This window comes from Castanea sativa, chromosome 6 (genome assembly GCF_040712315.1).
Source record: "Castanea sativa cultivar Marrone di Chiusa Pesio chromosome 6, ASM4071231v1".
In the NCBI taxonomy this organism is placed as follows: domain Eukaryota; kingdom Viridiplantae; phylum Streptophyta; class Magnoliopsida; order Fagales; family Fagaceae; genus Castanea; species Castanea sativa.
The window spans coordinates 6,676,413-6,701,491 of NC_134018.1; the positions used below are offsets into that span (position 1 = coordinate 6,676,413).

General features: G+C 36.5%; 3 protein-coding genes across 8 annotated transcripts; 2 read left to right on the forward strand and 1 right to left on the reverse strand.

The window, feature by feature from the left end:
- Nucleotides 1-3,567: 3,567 nt before the first annotated feature.
- On the forward strand, nt 3,568-8,157 carry LOC142640414 (heterogeneous nuclear ribonucleoprotein 1-like). 3 transcript variants are annotated; one of them, XM_075814488.1, is made up of 5 exons: nt 3,568-4,055; nt 4,190-4,313; nt 4,615-4,841; nt 5,175-6,375; nt 7,522-8,157. In XM_075814488.1, exons 3-5 carry the CDS (start codon nt 4,620-4,622, stop codon nt 7,533-7,535), a joined length of 1,437 nt encoding a protein of 478 aa, XP_075670603.1. In that variant the 5' UTR covers nt 3,568-4,055; nt 4,190-4,313; nt 4,615-4,619; the 3' UTR covers nt 7,536-8,157. The 3 variants fall into 3 exon arrangements, with proteins under 3 accessions (XP_075670603.1, XP_075670605.1, XP_075670604.1); XM_075814490.1 differs by having other exon boundaries at nt 4,618-4,841; XM_075814489.1 differs by lacking the exon at nt 3,568-4,055 and having other exon boundaries at nt 4,171-4,313.
- Nucleotides 8,158-10,738: 2,581 nt separating this feature from the next.
- LOC142638520 (protein TORNADO 1) lies at nt 10,739-16,015 on the forward strand. Its single transcript, XM_075812551.1, has 3 exons — nt 10,739-12,420; nt 12,536-13,779; nt 14,487-16,015. The coding sequence occupies exons 1-3, from the start codon at nt 10,917-10,919 to the stop codon at nt 15,873-15,875; spliced, it is 4,137 nt and encodes a 1,378-aa protein (XP_075668666.1). The 5' UTR covers nt 10,739-10,916; the 3' UTR covers nt 15,876-16,015.
- A 379-nt stretch (nt 16,016-16,394) lies between these two features.
- On the reverse strand, nt 16,395-19,329 carry LOC142638342 (uncharacterized). Of its 4 annotated transcripts, none has more exons than XM_075812362.1 (2): nt 18,985-19,329; nt 16,395-17,934 (listed from the first exon to the last, which is right to left on the reverse strand). In XM_075812362.1, exon 2 carries the CDS (start codon nt 17,911-17,913, stop codon nt 16,618-16,620), a length of 1,296 nt encoding a protein of 431 aa, XP_075668477.1. In that variant the 5' UTR covers nt 17,914-17,934; nt 18,985-19,329; the 3' UTR covers nt 16,395-16,617. The 4 variants fall into 4 exon arrangements, with proteins under 4 accessions (XP_075668477.1, XP_075668479.1, XP_075668476.1 ...); XM_075812364.1 differs by having other exon boundaries at nt 16,395-17,953; nt 18,985-19,210; XM_075812361.1 differs by lacking the exon at nt 18,985-19,329 and adding an exon at nt 18,381-18,952.
- Between the last annotated feature and the right edge of the window lie 5,750 nt (nt 19,330-25,079).

Consider the following 25,079-nt stretch of genomic DNA (forward strand, 5'->3'; position numbering starts at 1 on the left):
TATATATATATATATATATATATATATAGAGAGAGAGAGAGAGAGAGAGAGAGAGAGAGAGAGAGAGAGAGAGAGAGAGAGAGAGAGAGAGAGTTTCAACGTTCACTTCTAATTATTGCTCTCTTTTTCATCAGACCACGACACTAATTAGTTTTTTTATGTAGGCGGAGATTAAACTTCAAATTTTTTATTCAATTATCAAAGACTTTATCAATTGAGCTAACTGGAACCCACAAAATTTATCTAAAAAGTCTAAGTGACACAAAATTTTACAATCTTTTTTTCTTTTTCTTTTTTGCACATATAAGATGGTATGTTGTAAATATGTAACTCAGATATATATTAGTCATGGTTTGAGGTTTCGTTTCAAACACGTCCTTCGTAAAAGTGACCTTGAATATAAGAAATAGGGAGCATTTTTGTAGCCAAAAACATTGTTTTTGAGTCTCTGATAATGTTAAAAAACCAGATAAATGAAAAAGAAATATCTGTTACCCCCAACTACCAAAGTTACCCTGTCAAATTTTTTACGTACATTAAGGAAATTGCTAACAAACAAAGTAACAGTTACACTTAAATTAGAAGCCAACCCTAAATACAGGGTGAGGTTTCCTCATCCATATGATTTTGACTATTAAGCATTAATGGTTGGGACCTCTCTTAGCTCTCTTAGCTGTGGCCTAATCACTTTTTGCTTATTTTGGTGTGTCACATCTTAACAATCATCTTTGATTGTGATTTTTATTTTTATTTTTTTGGGGTTAAATCTTATACTTGTTAAGCACACTAACTTGGCTATAAGATGAAGGTTCCTTATGCCACCTCATTGTTAGACACCCCCATAACAAGTCTCATCAATGCCTTGAATTGTTTTTCTTGAAAAGTCATTAGAGTAACTCAATCTTAAGTTTTATTAGTTCTATCAATTTCTCTAAACTCTATTAACGTTGATAGTAGTACCTTAATCATAGACTGCCTTTTGTTATAGATCTTTTGTCCTCCTAGTTAAAAGATTTCCTCATAGAGGAGTCAAATACTACAGCATTCTATTCGAGCATTTTCCTCTCCATCACAAAATGACAATATTTAATAAAGTTTTCAGAAATTTATTGATCACAAACGTCATTGACAATGACAAAAATTAATAGAGACGATAAAATCTAAATTACACCATTTAGATTTAGGTAAATTGTCATTTTTGACACCAAAGTTTATCTTTTGTCATTTTAGTCCTTACATGTTTACATTTCTATCCTATTAATCCTTCTGTCTATTGGCATCTATAAAATTGCTACTCTTCACACATGTGATGAGGCATTGTTTTACTGGATTTAACGAAAGTTTTATAGATTGTAATGATTAGAATGGATCAACTTGATATAAATGTTAAAGTTTAAGGATTAAAATGACAAAAAAGAAATTTAAAGTTTCTACAAGAAAATCACAATTCACTCTAACCTCAATGATGTAATGATTTTGACCAAATATAAAATATATGTTGTGCATTCAAGAGTTAAGTCCTTCTGGATAAATTTCTTTAAGACTTTCTCCTCTCTCTCTCTCTGTGCGCTAAAAAAAATATTTAGTATTCTATAAAAAAAAATAAAAAATAAAAAATAAAAATAAAAGAGTTTAATTTTTAATTATTTTTGTTTAATAATGGGGAGGATGCAATGCAAACCTAACTTTTGAAATCCTTTAGAGAATCCCTTCTCCCATTTCATTTTATTTATAGCTATATTTGTGTTGCGTCAATATCATTTGAACTTTGTTTGTTATATAGGTTATAACTCACCCTTTCCAAAAATCAAATTAATCTCTTCCTCTTTTTCCCATTTTATTAAGCCAACCTCAATATAAGTAGTTCCTTTTGGTACACTCAATTCCAATCAGTAAAATGTTAAACTGAATTAAATCAGGCAATTTAAAAAAAATTTAAAAATTTTAAAAAAAACTGAAAATTTTAAAGGTAAAAAAAATTTAAGCACTTCTCTTTGTTGTACCTGTTGCTTTCTGTTATATTCACACGTCTCTTTTCCTATATGGCTCTGCTTTCACACATAATCCTTACCTAATTCAAATTCCCCACAAGATTATTTCTCTTTTAAGTAAAATAATTGTTCTAATAATGACTTTAAAATGTAATTTATGCTTACAGGCTTCACCAGAAAAGTTTTTCATATCATTTTAGGCCTAAATATCTGTTTCACCAGAGTTAGGAATATCATATGAGAATCTTTTGCAAAACAAGCATAAATATGGAAATTACCAAAAACAACTTTTGTTTAGGATCACAGTCGGACAAAAAACACTAAAAAGGTTTTGAGAAAAATTAAAATGAAATGTTGCAATAATGAGTTGTCCCAGTTTGCCCAATTTTCATATTTTAAGAATCTGCAACAGGAAGTGGGAGTTGGTAACTTCTCAATTTGGATAAGTTGTATAGACTATTGCCAAGAACATGGTTTGGATTCAACCTTTACACATGAAACTCTGAACCAAGTCCATATTTCTGTTTAGTGGTACTTATACTTTGTATCTATATGACTGTATAGCCTGAAAAACTTCTTTAACAATATTTTCCTTCCCTTCAATCAAAAGGCTTTAGTAACTATCCCAAAGTAACTTTCAAAAACATCATTAACTTAAGGTGTAGTTGAAACCCATAAAGTTTAACCAGAAAGAGAAATAGGGTAAAAGAGAAAAAAATGGTCCATTTTTTCATGCTTTGCACTCTCAAAATCGTCAACATCTAAAATCTTGCAACTTTGAGGTACACCATACAATGAACCCTCAAGCATTAGAGAGAACATCATCATGCCAAATGTCCATAAGGTTGAATCATTTGGAAACAACCTCTAAAATATATATATCATTTTTTAGAATAAGACTTTGAATTCTAGGAAAAAGTAAAAAAAACGAACGAACGACAAAACTAAAACGTGAAGTAAACTGTATTTTACTCAATTTTTTTATAAGTCTCCATAAGTATGTCCCAAGACCAAAAAAAAAACTGCTAAGGTCAAATATGACTTGCTCTTAACATGCAAATATGGGTGGAGTTCGATTTCTAGATGAAAGAAAATTGAGGAACATCTCTTTTTTCTTTTTCTTTTTCTTTTTTGTTTAAAAAAAAAACATAAAATACCTATTATTGAACCTTAAACTACATGTGTGCCACAAGTATACATAGCTTTTCAAGATTGACTTGAACTTGGAGAGGTGACAGTTCATATCCGTTAAAATAGTACATGGTTTGGATTAATGCTACACGTTTATGATTATTTTTTTTTGGGTTTAAATCCCATGTTATGAGGTCCATTGTTAACTTCTCCATAATTAGAGAATATAGTTACACCAAATTTGTTATATGGCTTGATTGATTTTGAACCACTTTTTGATAAAAAAGCATCAACCTTATGAGACATTGCACTCAAAACAAATAAATAAAAAGATGTAAAATATTATTCAAAATTTTCCTTTTAAAAATGAAAAATGGAAATGATATTCAAATTTTAATCCAAGTGGTCCAAAAGAATGTTCCCATACCAAAAATGCATAGCTCCAATATACACAGCTCTATCATTGCAATTCCAAGCAATACTTTGTGAAATACTCATATGGGTATCGTTACAACCTCCATTGCTTTCCAAAAACATAAAACAAAAATATATAAATAAATATTAAATACATTAAAAAAAATTTCAAAAAAAAAAATATAAAGAAAAATATCATCATCTGCTGTCATCTCTCTTTGGCTCCTCCAAATATTCTTACACCAGAGGATTTTGCCAGTCTCTCTCTCTCTTTCTTTCTTTCTCTCTCTCTCTCTATTTATAAATTGTCTCTCACCCATCTTCAGCAGCAAATTCCATTTCTTTTGATTTTTAATTAAGGGAAGTGGAATAACCAACAAAAAAGATAAAAAAGAAAGAGAGAGAGACACAGAGAGAGAGAACCATAGAGGATGAGCACATCCTCTGTTTCCATTACCATTATTCCTCATCCTAGATCTTAGTTTTCTCTCATTTCCTCATCTGGGTCCTCCTCATATGGTAATAATTTTCTCTTTTTTTTTTTGATCTCTATTGGAAAATTGAGCCTTTTTCTATATCTTTCTTATCTGGGTCTTTTTGATCCATCAGAATTTTTGTCATTCTGGGCTTATTTGGTTTTGTTGGGTCAATAGGATTTTTGGGTCATGTTCTGATTGGTGGAACAAGGATCCGATGGTTCTAAATCGAATTTGATCAATACCCACTTTGTGTTTTGATCAGAGCACCAATCGGATTCTGTCTGAATTTTCATTAAAGGTATGGATTTTCAAGCTCGATTGTTGTTTCTGCATTTTGATCGTGTTGATTTGCGTTTGTTGATAAAGTTTGAATTTTTATTGGATGTATAAAAGTCTAAGTTTGTGGACAATCTATGTAACTGTATGATTTAGATTGGTTCTGATGGTAAAAGTTGCAGATTCTTGTTGAATTATGAAACTTTTATTGTGGGCGTGTTGAATTTGAATTGAATTGGGTGTTTTTTTGTTGGAGTTGTTTAATTTTTGTATGTTGAGATTGAGATTATTGATTGAGGTGGTAATTTGTTGGTTGATTGTAGAAGAGATGGAATCAGATCTTGGAAAGCTCTTCATTGGCGGGATTTCTTGGGACACAGATGAAGAAAGACTTAAGGACTATTTTAGGAAATATGGGGAGGTGGTGGAAGCAGTGATCATGAGAGATCGTGCCACCGGTCGTGCTCGTGGCTTTGGTTTCGTTGTCTTTGCAGATCCTGCTGTTGCAGAAAGAGTCATCATGGACAAGCACATAATTGATGGCCGCACTGTGAGTGGTTTCTTTTCAAATACACACTTTTTGCATCATGGATTTCATTGGCATTCTGTTAGTTTTCTTATTTGATGGTTGAAAATGCTCTATCCTTTATTTCTAGGACCGTTTCCAATTAGATTCTGAATTCAAATTTCCCTTACTAAGTTGTAGACTGGATTCATTGTTACTGCCCACTCTCTCCATCTACAAATCTATGATTCTGAGATTTGCTGTAACTTTGACTTATAATAACCTGCATTGGATGAACTTTGACCCCATTTGCTTGAGTAAAACCAAAAATGACATGCAATTGTTTGCTTTTTAGTTACTTGTTTTCTCAATTTTCAGGTTGAGGCAAAGAAGGCCGTTCCTAAGGATGATCAGCACATTTTAAATAGAACCCCTGGTAGTGTTCATGGTTCTCCAGGCCCAGGACGTACCAAAAAGATTTTTGTGGGAGGTTTAGCATCCACAGTCACTGAGAGCGACTTTAAGAAATACTTCGATCAGTTTGGTACAATTACCGATGTTGTAGTGATGTATGATCACAACACCCAAAGGCCAAGAGGCTTTGGCTTCATCACTTATGATTCTGAGGATGCAGTGGATAGAGTGCTCCTCAAACAGTTTCATGAATTGAATGGTAAAATGGTTGAGGTGAAGAGGGCAGTCCCAAAAGAACTATCCCCAGGTTCCAGTCGGAGCCCTATTGTAGGATATAACTATAATATGAGTAGGGCCAATAGCTTCCTTAACAATTATGTTCAGGGTTATAATATGAGCCCCGTTGGAGGTTATGGAGTCAGGATGGATGGTAGGTTTAATCAGGTTGCTAGTGGTCGTAGTGGGTTTTCCCCATTTGGTACAACTGGTTATGGAATGAGTCTGAATTTGGAGCCAGGGTTGAGCCCAAGCTATGGTGGCAATTCCAACTTTGGCAATAGTCTTGGCTATGCACGGATGCTGAGTCCTTATTATAGTGGGAATTCAAACAGGTATAGCACTCCTATTGGGTATAGTGGGGGTAATGGAAGAAATGATTCTCTACTAAGCTCCACGACTCGAAATGTCTGGGGAAATGGGGGCCTTAACAATGCTGTGAACTCTTCAAGCCCTGGTGCTTATTTGAACTCTGGAAGTGGGGGTTTTGGAGTTTTTGGAAATAGTGGTGCCAATTGGGGCCCTTCTCCTGGTTCAACTCAAGGTGGAGGGAGTCCTCCTGGTTATACTAGCGGGAATATTGGTTATGGCAGTGGAGACAACAGCTTTGGGTTGGGAGCTGGGGGAGGGTATGGAAGAAACAGCGGCACAGGTTTAGCCCAATCTTCATCATTTGCTGCATCAAGTGGAAGCTATGAGGGATCCTACGGTGACTTGTATCGTAGTGGTTCTGTTTATGGCGATTCAACTTGGCGATCTACTACTCCTGAGCTAGATGGTTCTAGCTCATTTGGTTATGCGCTTGGCAATATGTCTTCAGATGTCACAGCCAAAAGTTCTGAGGGTTATATTGGAAGTTACAACGTTACAAGTAGACAAGCAAATAGAGGTAACACTTTGGCTTCATTAAATGATTTTTGGTCATCTTCTTTGCACTAAGTTTGGTTTAGAAGCAAAAAATGTAATGAAAGAGAAACAGAAAACCTGTTAACTTGAGTGTTGATTCATCTGTTTAGAAGCAAAAATGCAATGAAATGGAAATAGACAATCTATAAACTTGAGTTTTGAGTCAAGCTTGTTGACTTCAGAAAAGAATTTCTACTAATAGGCAAGTTGGTCTAATATTTTTATACAGTCACATTTACTATTGTGTTACAAGATAAGTTTTTATTTTTATTTTTTATAAATCAATATTTACCATGGGAAAGGGAGCATTTGAACCTTGAACATCTCCATTGGAAACGCCAGGAGGTGCCAGTTGAGCTACAAAGCTCTTGGCAACTACATACTGAAACTTATGGTGTTATAAACCCGAGATCGGAAAACTGGTTTCAGCTCCATTGGTTCATGATATTAATGATTGTGCTAACTTGCATAATACTCACACACAATGCTGATATCCTGAGGTGCTGTCATATAAAGTAGCTGTTATTAATTTTTGCAATCTTTTGCTAGAATTCTGATAGATATCTAACTTTATTTCCCTAGTGACCCTGCAATTGCTGAAAATCTGATTCGGTAAATGTGAGAACTTGACTTTCTTATGCAAAAAAGCTATAAGCGATCCATCATTCATGTCAAGCTTTTCTCATACACCATATAAGTACTAACAGAACCATCCCTCTCTCTCTCTCTCTCTCTTTCTCTCTCTCTCTCTCTGTGTTTACAGAAATTCAGGAGCTTCCATTCTCTATGTCTTAGGCATTTAGACTTTTACTTCCTCTAGAATCAACACCTTCTGTCTCTCTCCCTTTAACACTATGCTCATGATAATCACAAACGGGGATGCAATATTTCCACACGCTGCATGTGCTTGCTGATCAAGTTTTAGCAATATATTCAGAAACCCTGTCTCTTTCTTGGTTTTTTAAGATAATATGCAATTGAATTTGCTGATCTATTCAAAATTATAAAAGAAGATAAATTTCCACTGACTGTGTGATAGTTTAAAAGTTGGCACTTGGTTTGGAGAATTTTTTGTTGCTTATACACTTGTCTGAAACTATATATACCAATACAATATCCTTTGCTTCAGGAATTGCTACATAGGAGATTTGTTATTTGGACAGCACATGGTAATGTTAGGTGAAGAACAGCTGAAGGATTGTGAATTTCATACATCTTCCTTATTAAGATATTTCTGCTTACAAGGAAGTTGATCATATAGTGCTAACGGAGTTCCTTGATTTGAAGTATACATATTCAGAGAGAGCAGTTTACAAGGTATTTTGTGTAAGGTTTGGGATTTCTTTTTTCTTTCTTCAGAACATAGGTTCCTTTCTTGGAATTTGGTTGAGCTGTAAAATCAGATTGCGGGATATATACTCAGGAAGAGTGGTTCCAATTAATGTATCGTGCATCTCTGGTGAGGAGCGCCAGCAGTAGTAGTATGTTAAAAAAAAATAGAATATTAATTTTTTGAATTTTTTTCAATGCTGTAATGTCTGGCAAAGTTGCCAGCCCTTGTCCTTATATTTCTTCCTCTGTTCGGATTTGATTCTCTCAGTTTGTACGTGAGGTTCAGTTTGATTTACTAGTGTGAAACATTAGAGGGATACCCTTCTAGGTTCCCCATCAAATAAGCTACTGAATATTTTGATTTATTTTTTTAATTGAACATTCACACAGAAGTTCACACTTATTTCTGAATGAAATGAATGTTTGATCACAATTCCTGTTTTATCATGGTGATATTTTGGAACCCTGGACTGCATGTAAATTTACATTGTATGTTTATAGCTTTTGTAGTTGTATCTTTTATGGGTTTTCATCTGCTAATGGACTGTTCCTAATCTTTTGAGGCTACTGTGTGGTCATACTGACTCTTATCCTTACTTTCAAAGATTAGGATATGATTTGCTTTGCTTGGTCATTCATATCACTTTCATTTGAATTACCTTTCATAAATGCCTCAAAGCAAATACAATACATGTGGTCCTCTCTCTCTCTCTCTCTCTCTCTCTCACACACGCACACACACATACACACACGTGAAGAGATTTTTGAGGAATGTGTTAACCATGCCAAATATGGTTCTGAAATTTATGACATTTATTATGAATCCTTTAAAAATGAATTCTGGGCCTCTTGGCCTCCCCTCCACCTTTGGAACACAAAGTTAGGACAGCCAGCTTCAGAAATTTAGGGCCCTACTTTAGACAAATTCTGGAAACTTTGCTTGAATTGGGGAGTTCATTGTCCATGCCTAATCTGGATTAGATTCGTTATAGTTGTCATGTAGGTCACCCTCCAATGTTTTCTGTTCTGCATATCTTGCATATACAATTATTCTTAGTCTATTTTCCCTCCCAAGAAGTCAAGAACCAAATAAGAATGTATTATTTTCTCTGACAGTTTTGATTCTGAACTAGTGTACACTGAATCCTTTCTTCTCCTAAACAATTTTAATTAACAAATTACTGAATGCTGCATTTTGGCAAAATATTTCCATAAACATTGCTTCATTAACTTTAAGTTCAGATTAGCCCTATAGATATTTCTTCTGATTCTTCATTAATTTTTGGGGGGCTTTTGAATTGATTTAGTTTTACCAATAAAATGGCCAATTTTTAATGTAAGCAAGCCAGCCAGACTGTTAGTTGTGTTAAATATCTTTCCCGGGAACAGGCTATTTCAGTAGCCTTTCCTGTTTTACCAAGACTTTAAAGCTGTTATCATAAATGAATCCTCATGAAAAGTAGAGGCCACGCATTAACAATGAGCAGTTCCAACATCCAAATCATGCTGTTCATTTATAGTGGCCAGGAAAATGTCAGAAAGCTTTTTGAACAAATTGGGTGGATTTAAGGAAAGGAAAGCGTTCACATGATGGATTTTTAGACAGCTGCTTGACTTATTTTGAATCAAGTTGTTCAAATTTTGGAAATCATGATGTCTAGAAGCATCAATCCCTTTTCCAATCCAAATGCTTAATTAGATTTTACTTGGACGAGGAAAGAAAGAAAAAAGATTAACAATACAAACTAATAAACCTTCTCTCCCTAAAGAAAAGAAAGAGTTTTCCCAAACAAAAGGGAAAAGTATGACAAAAATAATTATCTTGTGCACCATAAATATGCTTTTGCCAATTGTTTTGCCAACCTGTGATACAATAGAATCACTGGACATGTGCTTTTCTTTTCTTGAAGGTTATATGGGTTTAGTGGGCCCACTATTGACGGTTTTGATCACATGGATAATAGACATGGGGGCCCATTGCACGCCCAACGGAGCTTGAATACTATTTCTGGGTTGATGCCAGAAAAGCACAACCTTGTAGTAGCATGATTAACTAAGCTTATCTCACCAAAATTCTTATAGTTTAATCTGCACCTTCTGTTTTTATTGTAAACGTTTAAGATTCAAATCCTTCTTCCCTAATTATTGAATTATCAACAAAAAAAAAAAAAAAAAACTAGGCTTATCTCCTAGGCTCATTTGGTAATTTCGTAAAAATAAAATCATTGTCTGCTAAAAATATAATAATAAGATCATTGTGATTTGCCCAACATGATTGAATCCAAGTCTATTACATTTTTTTCCTTCCACCAGAAACAAGTCTTATTATTTTGCCTTCTGAGCATCTATGAGTATTTCATAGTATGAAAATTGTTCTATCTTTTTCCTTCATACTCGATGGAAGACAGTAAGAGGATCATTAGTCCATACATGACCACAGTCAAATTAAACAGTAAACAGGATGATTGAGATTCCTTAAAGAGAGGGTAATTTGTCCCGCACACACATTTTCCCTTTTATTCTACTTTATAGGATTCCCTATTCCTTACAATGGGAAAAGAAGGGAAAAGAAAGAGTGGTATTTTCCAACATTGCAAAAGGTCAAAAAAAAGTAGGTATTTTAACTCCAGGCATTGTAAGCTATGATAGCTCAAATGTTTATAGAGGTGAGTTTTATCTGAACCCAAGTGTACACGAGCAGAACATTCAATAATGATCAACACTTAGATAAACTATCACAAAAAAATCATGTGGCTAAGATGTAGGTGATTATCAGTACTAATGCACCATCATGCATAGAATACGTGCAAGGTATAGACAGGAATACTTGTGTGAATGAATCATACCTTTAGAAGGAGGTTTCTCAAAGGAATGTCTTTACAAAGAAGTAGAGAATATAACATTAAACAAAATCAGTTTATGAGAACCTCAATCAAATCTGTCATGGACATCATTGTCAATATCATAGACAAAAGGCACTCACAATTTCAGGCAATTCTGCCAAATAAAAGGTAACAAGGAATGCGTATTACTGTACCCCTTAATTAAACAACAGCTATAATCAACACACCCAACTTTCAAAATAGCACTGAAATATATTGATAAAGAAAAGCTCTCCAGAAATCATGGTTTTCTAGTGTTCTACCAAACCAAACCAGTTTCTGTTACCTTGAAAGAGTTCTCACAGTAACAATGGCATCAAACCAAAACTTCAGAGATCTTCAGTGGGTTCTGCATGCAATCAAATCTGAAACACTCAACCTTCATAACATCTCATTCTACCTTTCTCAACCAACTTCAGGTTGTTTCCAAGAAACAGAAAACTCTATAAATATAAACATTTCCAAGGACAGCCACCTATACTTCCTTCACCTCCTCACAGTATTAGGAACAGCCAAAAACATCCAATCATCTCTGAGAAACTTAGAGTTCCACCAGGTTGAATGGGAACTACAACAACTACTAAATCTTGGCGTGTTGCTTGAGAATAGCACAAATATTAAGCAACTCGTGTTTCGAAGAAACAGATTCAATACAGAATGTTTGTCAGAGTTTTCTGATGTTCTTAAGAGAAATAATGTGATCAAAGAGATCACATTTTCAGAATCTGCTATTGGCTATATTGGAGCTGGCATTCTTTCTTCTGCACTTAAGGTGAATGATAGCTTAGAAGAGTTGCAAATATGGGAAGACTCAATTGGGTCAAAAGGGGCAGAGGAGCTCTCAAAGATGATTGAAGGAAACTCAACACTGAAACTGTTGACAATTTTTGACTCAAGTTCAATCACAGCAACCCCACTTATTTCTGCAGTTTTAGCAAGGAACAGGACTATGGAAGTTCATATTTGGAGTGGAGAAAATGGAGAAAAGATTTCAAAGGTTGTTGAGTTTTCACCTGAAAACAGCACACTTCGAATTTACAGACTAAACATTTCAGGTGCTTGTAGAGTTGCTTGTGCTCTTGGGTGTAACTCAACTGTCAAGTCACTTGACATGACTGGAGTACGGCTAAAATCCAAGTGGGCTAAGGAGTTTCGATGGGTTTTAGAACAGAATAAGAGTCTTAAAGAGGTAAAATTATCAAAAACTTGCCTCAAAGACAAGGGAGTTGTATACGTTGCAGCTGGACTCTTCAAGAACCAGAGTTTGGAAAGCCTGTATCTTGATGGAAACTGGTTCAGCGGAATAGGTGTGGAACATCTACTCTGCCCTTTGAGCAGGTTTTCTGCCCTGCAATACCAAGCCAACATTACTCTGAAGGCTGTAACTTTTGGAGGTGGGAGTACTAAAATTGGAAGGGATGGGCTTGCAGCCATTTTACAGATGCTGACAAGTAATGAAAGTGTGACCCGTCTAGGAATATATGATGATGAGAGTTTGAGACCAGATGATATTGTCAAAATATTCAAGAGCTTGGAGAGGAATGCCACTTTGAGACACTTATCTCTACAGGGCTGCAAAGGGGTTCAAGGAGAGTTGGTACTTCAGACAATTACAGAGACATTACAGGTCAATCCTTGGATTGAAGACATTGATCTATCAAGGACACCGCTGCAAAATTCAGGAAAGACTGATGGAATTTATAAAAGATTGGGCCAGAATGGGAAGAGTGAACCAGAAATGGATTTGCTAAAGGACATGCCACTTACAGTGCCAAAAAGCTGTAGAGTTTTCTTCTGTGGGCAAGAATATGCAGGTAAGGGTGTTAAAAGATTCTGAGTTGCTTAATGAACTAAATTAACATCTATGCTCTTTTATAGAACTCAAGAAATTATACTGAAATAATTGCGCTTTTTGATTTGTATTTGCAGGTAAGACTACACTGTGTAACTCTATATTACAAAACTTCTCTTCTTCAAAGGTACCATACCTGGACCAAGTTAGAACTTTTGTCAACCCAGTTGAACAAGCTATTAGAACAAATGGAATGAAGATAAGAACTTTCAAAGATGAGGACACAAAGATTTCAATATGGAACCTTGCTGGTCAGCATGAGTTTTACTCCCTTCATGATCTCATGTTTCCAGGGCATGGGAGTGCATCATTCTTCTTGATCATATCCAGTTTATTCCGGAAGCCCAGCAACAGAGAACCAAAGACCCCAGCAGAAATAGAAGAAGACCTTCAGTATTGGCTCAGGTTCATAGTTTCGAACTCTAGAAGAGCAGTCCAACAATGTATGCTACCAAATGTAACTATAGTTCTCACACACTATGACAAAATCAATCAACCATCACAAAACTTTCAGGCTACTGTAAATTCAATTCAGAGACTGCGAGACAAGTTCCAGCGGTTTGTTGACTTCTATCCAACTGTATTCACAATTGATGCAAGATCATCTGCATCAGTCAGTAAACTCACACATCACCTTCGGAAGACAAGCAAGACAATTCTCCAAAGAGTCCCTCGGGTTTATCAACTTTGCAATGATCTGATACAAATTTTATCAGACTGGAGATTAGAGAACTTCAATAAGCCAGCAATGAAGTTGAAAGAGTTCAGTGAGCTATGCCAAGTTAAGGTTCCACCATTAAGAATTCGATCAAGACATGATAATAAAGAGAAGGTGGAAATGAGAAGGCGGGCTGTTGCTACTTGTCTTCATAATATAGGTGAGGTCATTTATTTCGATGATCCGGGGTTTCTAATCTTAGATTGTGAATGGTTTTGCGGTGAAGTACTTGGCCAACTAATAAGATTAGATGTTAGAAGGCAAAGCTCCACAGGGAATAATGGATTCATTAGTAGGAAAGAATTGGAAAGGATTCTAAGAGGAAGTTTACAAAGCCAGATTCCTGGAATGGGTTCAAAGGTATTTGAGAACTTAGATGCAAGTGACCTTGTGAGGATGATGCTGAAACTTGAACTCTGCTATGAACAAGATCCATCAAACCCAAATTCCCTATTATTGATCCCTTCGATTCTGGAAGAAGGCAGAGGAAAGCCACAAAGATGGCAGTTAAGCACACCTGACTGCCTTTATGCAGGAAGGCATCTTGAGTGTGATGATTCAAGCCACATGTTTCTCACTCCAGGTTTCTTTCCTCGTTTGCAGGCAAGAATATCAATCCCCATCTCCGCCATTCTTATTTTTCTTTATTTTGTTCTTTTTTTTTTAGCTTTATCTTTTTAATTTATATGCTCCTGTCTTGTTTAACTCCTGTAAACACATTATGCATGAAATCATTGGTTCTGAGCTTTAGAGAGCACAGAGAATACAATGCTATAGACATAAAGAAAACTGAACTTTTCTTTTTGTGATGACTTTATTAGGAGTCCACTTCTATGTCACTTTAGGATAAGTTCATATGTAGATTGCTCTAAAGTAAGACACTAAAGTAAATAAGGATAAATTTTAGATAATAGCAAAGCATCAATTGAATTTTGCTTTTAGTTTGATCCCTTTTCTCTTTAGTATATAATCAGATGGCTATTCTAATTTAAACATTTCCAGTTTTTGTTGTATAAGTTAATCCATGCCACATATAACCAGGCGTATATTGTCTAGTAGATATATTCTTCTTAAAGCAATAATCAGATGTGAATTTAATTGGTGCTTAATCGCATTTGCAATTGAATATATGTTTATATCAGCATTGTCAAATTTGTAGCCAACCGTGAGACAATCACAACTGAGCACTGTAGGTAGTAGTACCATGAGACTATCAGATTCTAATTCTTATGACGCAATGTGATAAAAATTCCCTACAATCTTTTCTTGGATCTATTTTCTAATTGAACTTTATTTGTATAAAAACCCAGGTGCATCTCCACAACAGAATTATAGGGTTACATAACCAACACGGAGCAACTTACAGTCTTGAGAAGTACCTCATCTCAATAAACATCAATGGAATCTATATCAGAATAGAGCTTGGAGGACAGTTGGGTTACTACATTGATGTCCTCGCTTGCTCAACCAAGAACCTGACAGAAACCCTTAGACTCATCCAGCAGCTCATAATCCCAGCAATCCACAGCCTCTGCAATGGGATCACCTTGATTGAAAATGTCTTGCGGCCAGAATGTGTGCAAAACCTGACACCCCCAAGATATAGGAAAACCCAACTTGTGTCTCTGCAACAATTGAAACAGGCACTGCTCTCAGTTTCTGCAGAGAGTATGTATGATTATCAACACACCTGGAGTCCAGTATTGGATTCTGGCAGACCTATTCTAAGATCTGGGTTTGATCTTGCCAGAGACCTACTATCAGATGATGACTTTCGGGAAGTACTGCATCGAAGATATCATGACCTGTACAACCTTGCTGTGGAATTGCAAGTCCCACCTGAGAACAACTCAGATGGACCAGATCAGTCTTTATCCACAAGTAATGAACCCGACAAAGTTGATCCAACTTTTGGTGGTATTGCAAAGGGTGTGGAAGCAGTTCTGCAGAGACTGAAGATCATTGAACAAGAAATCAGAGATTTGAAACAGGAGATCCAAGGGCTGAGATATTATGAACACAGACTCCTCATCGAGCTTCATCGCAAAGTGAACTACCTAGTGAACTACAATGTCCAACTTGAAGAGAGGAAAGTACCCAACATGTTCTTTTTTGTTAGAACAGAAAACTACACAAGGAGATTGGTCACAAACATGATATCTGGGATGAATGCACTCCGGCTTCACATGCTCTGTGAGTACCGGCAAGAAATGCATGTTGTTGAAGATCAGATGGGCTGTGAAATGATGCAAATTGATAACAGGGCTGTTCAAAGTTTGGCTCCATACATGAAGAAGTTTATGAAATTGTTAACATTTGCTCTTAAGATAGGAGCTCATCTAGCAGCCGGGATGGGAGAAATGATACCCGATTTGAGCAGGGAAGTTGCCCACCTAGCCGGCTCTTCCCTTATTTATGGGGCAGGAGGAGCAGTTGCTGCAGGTGCTGTGGGGGCTGCAGCTATGGGACGGAGCAGAAATAGGGCTGTAGAAGGCTCGAGGGATATTCAGCAAGATCTAAAAACAGCACAGCAATGGGTCGTGGATTTTCTGAGGCAACGGAGGTGCTCAAGTGGAAAGGATATTGCAGAAAAGTTTGGATTATTTAGAGTGAGATACAGAGACAATGGCCAGATTGCATGGATCTGTAGGAGGCATATGAGCATCAGAGCAAATGAAATAATTGAAGTGCCTATATGAAATTCATAAGATTGGGAAATAGAATTGCTTATTTTTCTTTATTATTATCTATCTTGTTCTCTTTTCAATGTCAGATTGTAGAAGTGCTTCAACGCATTTTAATGCTTATGGATCTTGGTTTGCAGTAGTTAACTTTCACATTTGGAATCTTGTTAACGCCATTTGAAGATAACACAATATTCTGTTTCTTGATACATACATAGATAGATGTCTTAAAGCGAAAATCAATAAAGCTGGTCCAAAATTATTAACCAGCCAGTCAAACTGGAAGATGAAAATAAGAATGAATGAAGTCCATTGGATTATGAGTTTAATCATGCTAAATTTCCGAAAGCAAAATCATAGATGCTTTAGCAAAATCATAGATGCTTTGGCCTAATCAACTTTTAGATTTGAATCCCCATGTGAGTGTGGGGCCAAAACATCACTTATGATTATACACATCATTGGCCTATTGTTAGATAGAATTTGATTTCATAATTATTGGTAGTTGAAAACAAAAGTTGCTAAAAGAGAACAAATCATAAAACGGAAATAGTTCATATATACTAATAGCAGTTGCAATAGAAGAAAAGCTTATAACCGGTACAAGTCATGATTTGTGTCATCTAAAACATCTCAACATACAAAGGAAGACACCACACTACATAACACATTATTACACCTTCACTACTAGTATTAGTCCTTCATTCTAAATCTAAAGTCACCTGTCTGTCTTCCTCTGAACTAGTGAAACCAAAGCTCAGAAGAAAGCCCTACTTCCATAAAACACACGGGAACCAGTATTCTTTGATGCCTGTAATTTCTGATCAGAGCTTGAATTTCCTGAATTGGTTGATCCATTGTCCATGTCCAATGGTAGCTTCATTTTTGCCAATGACTCAGTAAACTGCTGCATGCTTTTCATATACATGTCCACTATATCCTGCTGCACAACATTTTGTTCTGGCTCAATGTTCACTGTGACAACAGGTTTGTTTACTGCATCACTTGGCTCCCCACCAGAGGAATCAGTATCACCATCCTTAACATCCACAGCACTCTCTTTTGGAGCTGAAACATGTTCCTTACTAGCAGATTTTGATGCTGCTTGAGCATCAGAAGACTCTGAGCTTGCAGGGACTGAAGGAGACGAAACCCCATTAGTTGACACACTGCTCGGTGGAGAATCAGGCTTTGGACATTGGATGGACTCAACTGTACCAGTTGAGAAGCTTTCCACAACATGACCACCCACTTCTGAACTAAGTTGGTTTTCAGTATCAGAAGTGGTCAAGCTCTCAGAGCTCTGAGAGTCCAAACTGTTACATGGTAACGCAAAATACTCAGAAACCATCAACTGGTCTTCATTTGCAATCTTAGGATCTGGGAATTCAATTTTATCAAAATCACTTTGGATTGACTCAGATATTTCTGTATCCTCCACAGTTGCATCCCTGGCCAAAGTATTTGGCATTGCAGGAATAGCCATTACTTCTGGTGAAGCTCCATTATATGAGAGAGACAATTGGACAAACCCAGCTGGGGAATGGAACAGATCAGTTGAAGATAGAGAGAACTCTTTCTCCAACTTGCCATTCTTCATAAGGACTTCAGACAATGGAACCAAAGCAAACCCCAGTAACTGATCTTCCAGATAATTCCTCACCCTGCTCAACATCCATATCTCACATTTGAGTGAGGAATCAACAGTCCTAACATTGAGACGAACATTGTCGTTGAAGACCGGATTCCTCCCACCACCATTGATGGTTTTGGTGGAGACTGTGTCTTCAGGATCACTAGTCAGGCAAAGTTTAGCATAAACATCTTGCTTGTGGTATATGCATATGTTATGGATGTCCCTAGCCTGATGTACATAAACTTCAAGAACACCAAGGAAGTCCTCTACGTTATACACTGCAGTTTCCTTGCTGTTGACCTCAATACCCTTGGAAAAGGAGTCAGAGTTCCTTACAAAGTAGTCTGATTTCTGCTTCTCAGGCTCAGCGACAAGGGAGCTCTTGAATGGTGACACAACAGATTGTGGTGAGTCCATAATAACACCCAGAAGTGAAACCTGGCAAAGCACAACAAATCTATTTGAAGAAAATCAAATGAAACTCAAATATAACTCAAAATTAGAAAATTTCTACTCTATGTAATCAGTCCCAAAGACACAAAGCTGAAATACAAACCTCTTACAAGTCAAAACCAAAAAACCCAAAGTAGAACTTAAATAGAAACTCCAGGTCAAAAAAAAACTCAGGACTTAAGATCCAAAATCATAGCCAAATTTTGAAACGAACTGTTGCTTAAAAGTTAAAACACAGAATCAGCACAGAGAATCAAACAAATTGAAGGCCCAGACTAAGCTAATTTAGCAAAATTCAGAAGCTAAATTTTCAAAAAAGGACCTTTTTTAACTTGACCAAAAACAAAAACCTAGCTTGAGCTGAGAAGAAGAGAAAAATTCTCAAATTCCAGAAACCAAAGAACACACAACTTCAAAGCTGAGGGCCAAACCTTAAATTAGACGAAAGCCAGTTCTGTGAGACAGCCGCAAAACCAGAACCAAGCCAGAGCTGGAAATTAAGTAATTAACACTAAACTCTCATAAATCAACAACCAAGAAACCCCAGAAATGAAACTTCCAAACCAAGTACTACTTGTAAACCCAAAAACCTACAAAAGCACAAACTAGCTTAAAGCTGAAATGAACCAAAATTAGCAAAACCCAGAAGCCAAAACCCCTAAAAACTGTGACTTTCTATTTCAGTGAGCTACTTCAGAAACAAGACCCCCAAACTTATAAACAAACATTGACTCATCAACAGTGATCCTCGGATATGAACATATTCCAATAAAGCTACTAACTTTATCCTACAAAGAAAAACACTATTAGTCTATTACCGGAATCCAAGGGAGTAAAACAAGGAAAGCAAAAAAAAAAAAAAATAATAAAGAAAGAAAAGCACAGTGACCCAGATCGTGTCACAAAATTCTAAAACGAAAAGTCCACTTAAAACTCTTACTACTTCAAAGCCATCAACACCACAAGGAATACCAAAAAAGAAAAAAAAAAATTATTTTCTTTTTCTCTGAGATATGGGTATGTCTTATCCTTTACCTTTGGCTCCAAAAGTCAAACTGGTTTTTCTCACTGTGTGGCTCTCCAATCCAAGATCGGTTAAAGACCCAGTTCGTGAATCGAGGTGGTGGTGGTGTTTGGGAGCTAATCAAAGCTGTGAACTTTTTTTTCTTTGTTTTTTCTTGGTTTTTTAAATTTTTCTTTGCAGAAAATAGAGGCGTGTGAACTGTGAACTCTGAACTGAGAAACAGAACAAAATCTATAATAATACTCTGAGAATTTTAGGTGAGTGTGCTATAAAAGCTTTGTCGGAAGCGTTTCAATAAGCAGTAGAATTGATGGTATGTGTTGGAGTATTTTTTTTGGTTTGTTTGTTTTTGTGTCCTATAAAAAAATAAGACTATTTATGGGATATTTATGTGTGTGGCTTAGGGGATAGTTTTGTAATGCTTTATATTTAATTATTGGGATTAGCGAGAGTGTCAGAGAGAGAGGATGGGTTTTGCAGATACACCGCCCCACGCGTTGGCATAAGGCGGACCAATGAGAGAAGAGATGAGTGCGGTTTGTAGGTGGGACATCAAACAATGGGTCACACACACTGTACCAACTGTGCAGTTTGTCATATTCCCAACAGGGCCTTCTTTTTCAGATTGTGTTTGGGCTTTGCAATCATATCATCATGTCATCTCTATTTCTTTTCACATTCTTTATATCCATTTCAATCAGACCATTTTAGCTTCTTCTCTCTCTTTTTTTCTTTTTTTAATTTGGATAAAATTATAGTATCACTTGAGGTTTGTGCTAACGTTTGAGGTCTGTGTTGATGGTCTAAATTTTTTTTTTTTTTTTTTAATTGTGCAATTTGGCTCGTAAACTCCGCCCAGTTTGAAATTGATTGTTTGAATGTGTTTAATATACAATTTTAAATTTATATTTTTATATTTTAAATAATTTTATATTTTTTTTACATAATTTTTTACTCACATAAATTTTAAAAAATTACAAAAATTTTATCTTAAACTACTCTACTAAACACTTCTTTAGTCTTTTTTTTCTTTTTCTTTTTTGATCACCAACATAGTAATTAAGAATTAAATTGGTTAATTTTGAAAAATTTTAAACTTGATTGGTTTTAACTTAAACGCAAGAATATTAATTGTATTTTATTCTTTTTAATTTTTGAATCTTGTAAACAGATGTCTTTAGGGCATTTGTTAGTGAGCTAATTTAAATATATATATATATATATATATATATATATATATATATACCACTTTTATTGGAAATATAAAATGATGTCAAAAAAATCATTTTTTTTTCTAATAAAAAGTTTCTAAAAATATTTCTAAATCAATACTCATATTTCATCCATTAACTTTTTCCTTAATTTTTTTTCTCCCACTTTTCAACTTTGTTCTAATGAATCAGAGCACTTTTTTTTATTCAATAATTACAATGAAAGATAAGAGATTTGAACCTAGATATTCAAAAAATGTTAAATTATAAGATTCTTGACAAATTAGAGTAATTTTTGTTTGTGAGGAAAAAATTCTTAAACATATCAAACTTTCTATATGTGGATCAAGGATGTTATAAAGTGTAAGGGCTTGATTTGATTTCCAAGCCCAAAGGAAAAAAGGCTTTGGCCCAAAGAGTCCAATACAATAAATTTGTAGAGAGAGGATTGAAAAACTAAGTTTTAATGAATCAAAAAAAAATTATAGCAAGCCCAGATAAAAAGAAAACAAGAACACGATTGGTTTGCACGATGTAAATTGTCCTTGGCACAACCCGAGTTGACTGAATCTTATATATATGCCTCTTTTGATTTTTGGTTACAAGTTTCGTTCTTAATGCTACAGTACTTTTTCTTTTTTCTTTTTCTGATCTCCCTTTCCCTGAAGGGTTCCTTATATTATATAGCCCTCTTTAGATAATCTTAGCCCTCCATTTGTTGACCATTCAGGCTACTACTTGAGTGCTCGTCCCATTAGCCACCTTCCCAATCCCACAGTGAGTTGTTGCAGCCAAGGCAGCACCGTTCAGGGGTCTTCTCCACATAAATGCAACCAGGAGATTTGATGGCAGCCACCAACTTTTCAGTCATGTCAGCACTAGCCCCCTCCCCGAAACTCTTTCGGTATGGTATGACCTTCTTTGATGATGTATTGCTGACGTGCCCCTACAGTCCGAGGTCGTGGCCTCCTCAGCAAGATAATAATCCTTATCGGCCATGGATATAACACGTGGCATAATTACCTTACTGAAATTCTTGTACCTCACATAAAGTTTCATCTATATATTATTTCTTAAGATTATTTATGTTAAGTCTTTTTTAAGTTTTTTTTTTTTTAAGTTATGGATATTTTTAGTCGAATTGATTAAATGGAAATTAATGTTATCATTCCATTTGTCCAATTTTGACTCTTACATTTTAAGAATGGTCCAAAATAAAATTGAAAAGTCAATAAGTACAATTGTCTAATTATTTCTCAGTTTATTAATTGTTTTATTTAAAAATTTAATATCTTTTAACTTTTTTGAGTTTAAAATAAAGAAATTTGTTTCACAGTTTATACTTTTTGTGTGAAAGATAATGCATGAAATGATACTTCTTTATAAAAATAATATATTATCTTCTAAAATAAATCAACAAAATGACAAAAGTAGAAGTTAGCAATTTGACCCCCGATTTCAATAAAAAGGTAGAGGAAGGTGTGGAATCAATGTTTTGAATTTAAAATCATTAGTAAAAGCACTAAGGGAAAAAAATAGTAAGAGAAAAAACATGTAACTTCTTAAATAAAACAAACAAAAGAACACAGGAAGTACCAAATAACAATTTGACTCTTGATTTCAATAAAAGGGCTAAGAGACATGTAGAATTAATGGTCTTTTAATTTAAAATAATTACTTAAAAATTATATATATACCAAAAGGCAAGAGATTAATTCCTTCTTTGATCATCATATAGTTGGGTGAAAATGCAATTCAAGATGATGATGCCGAAAAATCACCAATAAGCCGCAAGTACTCTCAATTCGAAACAACACCTACAAAACGAAAAGAGAAGACCTAACAGAGAGCACTGGTGTGGTGCCGGCCAAAAACCCTCCGAAGGTCAAGTTAGAACTTTTCACAACCCTAGAGTCCCAGAGTTGAGTCAATAATGCGTACCTTGATTTATGAGGGTTTTGGAGTATTTATAGTGAATCCTATTTAAGGTTTCTTGGAAACAATCCTGGAAAAATAACCACTGCATCATACTCGTCCGTCCACTGTGGATCCGTCCTCCTTGGCCATGTTAAATATGAACCCGTCATCCTTATGTCGTCACATCAACCATGTAGATCCGTCATGTTCATTTTTATTCCCCTTCAGTTGCCCCTTCATTCCATGAGGCCGTCAACTTTCCTCTGCGGTCTAATGGAATGACGGTTAGTTTTGACCCTTGATAGGATTGTTTTGAGGGACATGTTAGAACAGTCATAAACGTACTAGGGACATGTGGTGTTGCAGCACTAGTGGTTTGTTGGAATCGATGCACCCCTTCGTTTACCGCGTCGTTCCCTCTATATATACTACCCATACCTCTCATTTTTATACTTTGGAAAATTTTTCTGCTGATCAAAGCGCAACTATCCACTCTGTGTGATCCGTTGCCTCGAGAAGTTGAGATTCGTCTCCCTTTCAGCTCGTCCGTCGTCTTTTCATATCGTCCACTTGTAAGGACCTCCTTCGCTTATTAATTTCTGTTCTTTATTTCACATGTTGGTCCGTCGTCAGCATAGATCTAGAGTCTTAGGTTTCCTTTACCCGTCATATGTAGGTGTCAAATGTCTAGTGAAACGTCAAGTGGTCAGTCTTATGCACGCAAGGGAGCAGGCTACAAAGAGGTGTTCCCGTCAGGTCAAGCAGACCAAGACACCTCTAGCGAGGAGAGGGAACCGTCAGCCAGCTCTCCTTCCAATGTGGAAGATGAAGGGCAGGATGAGGACGGGTCAGAGTATGACTCGAACGATGACTTAGATGGTGTAGATCCACCGATCCAGTCCGTCATAGGCCCTGACAGTTTTAGGGAATTTGTCATGCTCCCTTTATGGACGGTGAATGATTTCATCTCCAGCATCAAGCAGCCACACTTCAATACGCTTAGGCAGAAATATCAGATACCTGATAACATTCCCATCCGTCTACCTTTTAAGTCTGAGAAGTGCTATTACAAGGGTCTTGGAAGACGTTGGCGTATATGAGCAGATGCTCAAAGCAGGCCTTCGATTCCCATTAAGTGGTTTGCACCGTCGTCTCCTTCAGTACTTAGGCTTGGCCGTCAGTCAAATCTCACCAAACGCCTAGAGAGTTTTCCTAAGCGTTGAAGTCTTGTATGGTGTGATGTCTGACGGGGCGAGACGGTTGACAGTGGAAGAGTTCTTTCATTGTTACCGTCCATCTGAGATTACAAAGTCGAAGGGTATGAATAGCTTCGTGCCGAGGAGTCCGATGCTTAAGCTAGTGTTTGAGACCCCAGACTCCAATCGTAACTGGAAAGGTCGATACTTCTTCCTTCAGGGAGACGATTGGATGTGTCATCCTAATGGTTACGAATACATACCAATGGACAAGACTTGGGGAATAATGCCTCCGTCTGGTATGAGCCCGTCTTACTTTACAAGCTTTTATGAAGCATTGAAGTTATTCTAACCGTTCAATTTTGCAGATAAGGACCGTTCACCTGTTACCATAGAACAATTTGGCTTTTTGGAAAAAAATCTTCCAGACCACCAGGTTGTCAAAGAGGACTTGGGCAAAACTCGTCACCTTGGACACCCTGCATTGGTACTGTGACGGTCCAGAACCTGCAGCTGTTGCCCGTTGATACAACTCAGGAATACGCAAGCGTAAGTCTTTTAACCCTCCACCGTTGCTTTGTCGCACAACATTGTTTTTCACCCGTGTACTTTTTTCGCAGAAATGGATGCTGCCAAGAGAAGGGCACTTATTAAGCAAGCTGCCCTTAAGAAGAAAAAAGAAGGAAACCCCCCACCCAAGATGGGTTCATTCCATCCATCTTCTAAGAGGTAGCCGCCAGAGAATGCTGACCGTCACTCAAAGAAGGAGAAAATGGTGATGGGGTTGGCCGCCGTTCAAGGACCCTGACGGGTTAAAATTGCCACCAAAGTTGGGTTTAGGCAAAGGAAAAGGTTTAATGACCAATCCGGATCTTGCCAAGGAAAAGCCACCCGTCTTATTACGGGAGGACTCGCAATATGCTCTTAATCGGGTGACTTCCATCATCACGAATGAAGATTACGAGGATCTTGGTAATCATGCGACGGAAGCCATGGGGGAGACGGCTTTATATAGTCTTACTCAAGTTGGTACCGTCATTTTTGTATATATATATTTTTTAAGTTGGTACCGTCATGTTTTGACATTGGTCCTTACCCTTAATACTGCAGGGGGTCATTATGGCGAAAGGACTAATGGACCGTTGTCTCGCACAAGAGAAGAAGTTGAAGCACGTCCGTGCAAAGTCCAAGGCAACGGCGGAGGAGCTTGACGAGTTGAAGCTATGGAAGCTTCGTCATGAACAAAAGTTGAAATTGTCTGAGCAGACTCGTGAAAACCTAGAAAATGAGGTAGAGTTGTTAAGGGAGAACTTGAAGGCGAAAGAAGAAAGCATTTGTCAGGCCAAGGAGGAGGCTATACGAGAATATAAGGACTCTGATGCTCTTCTGGGTGAATTGGGTACTTCTTTTAATGAAGGATTCGATGATTGCCTCCGTCAAGTCAAGGCCTCGTATCCCGATCTAAGCGTCGCACATATTACTGTCAATACGGGAGGTCAGACTCTAGCCCGTCCCGCTGATACTGAAGATACAGCCGAGCTTTTTGGCGGTGAACAAAGTGACGGTGAGGCCCAGAAGGTTGACAAGGGGTCCGTTGCAGAAGATGTCCGTCAATCATCTGACAAAGGTCCCAATGACAAGGAGGATACCGTCGTATTTCAAGATTAACATGTACCTAGTTTTTTTTTTTTTTTTTAAGTATTAGAAAACAATTTTAATCCGTTGTTTTTTGTTGGTCTAGCACTGTATTCTGACCAAATTTTTGAAGCACTTCCTTTATGA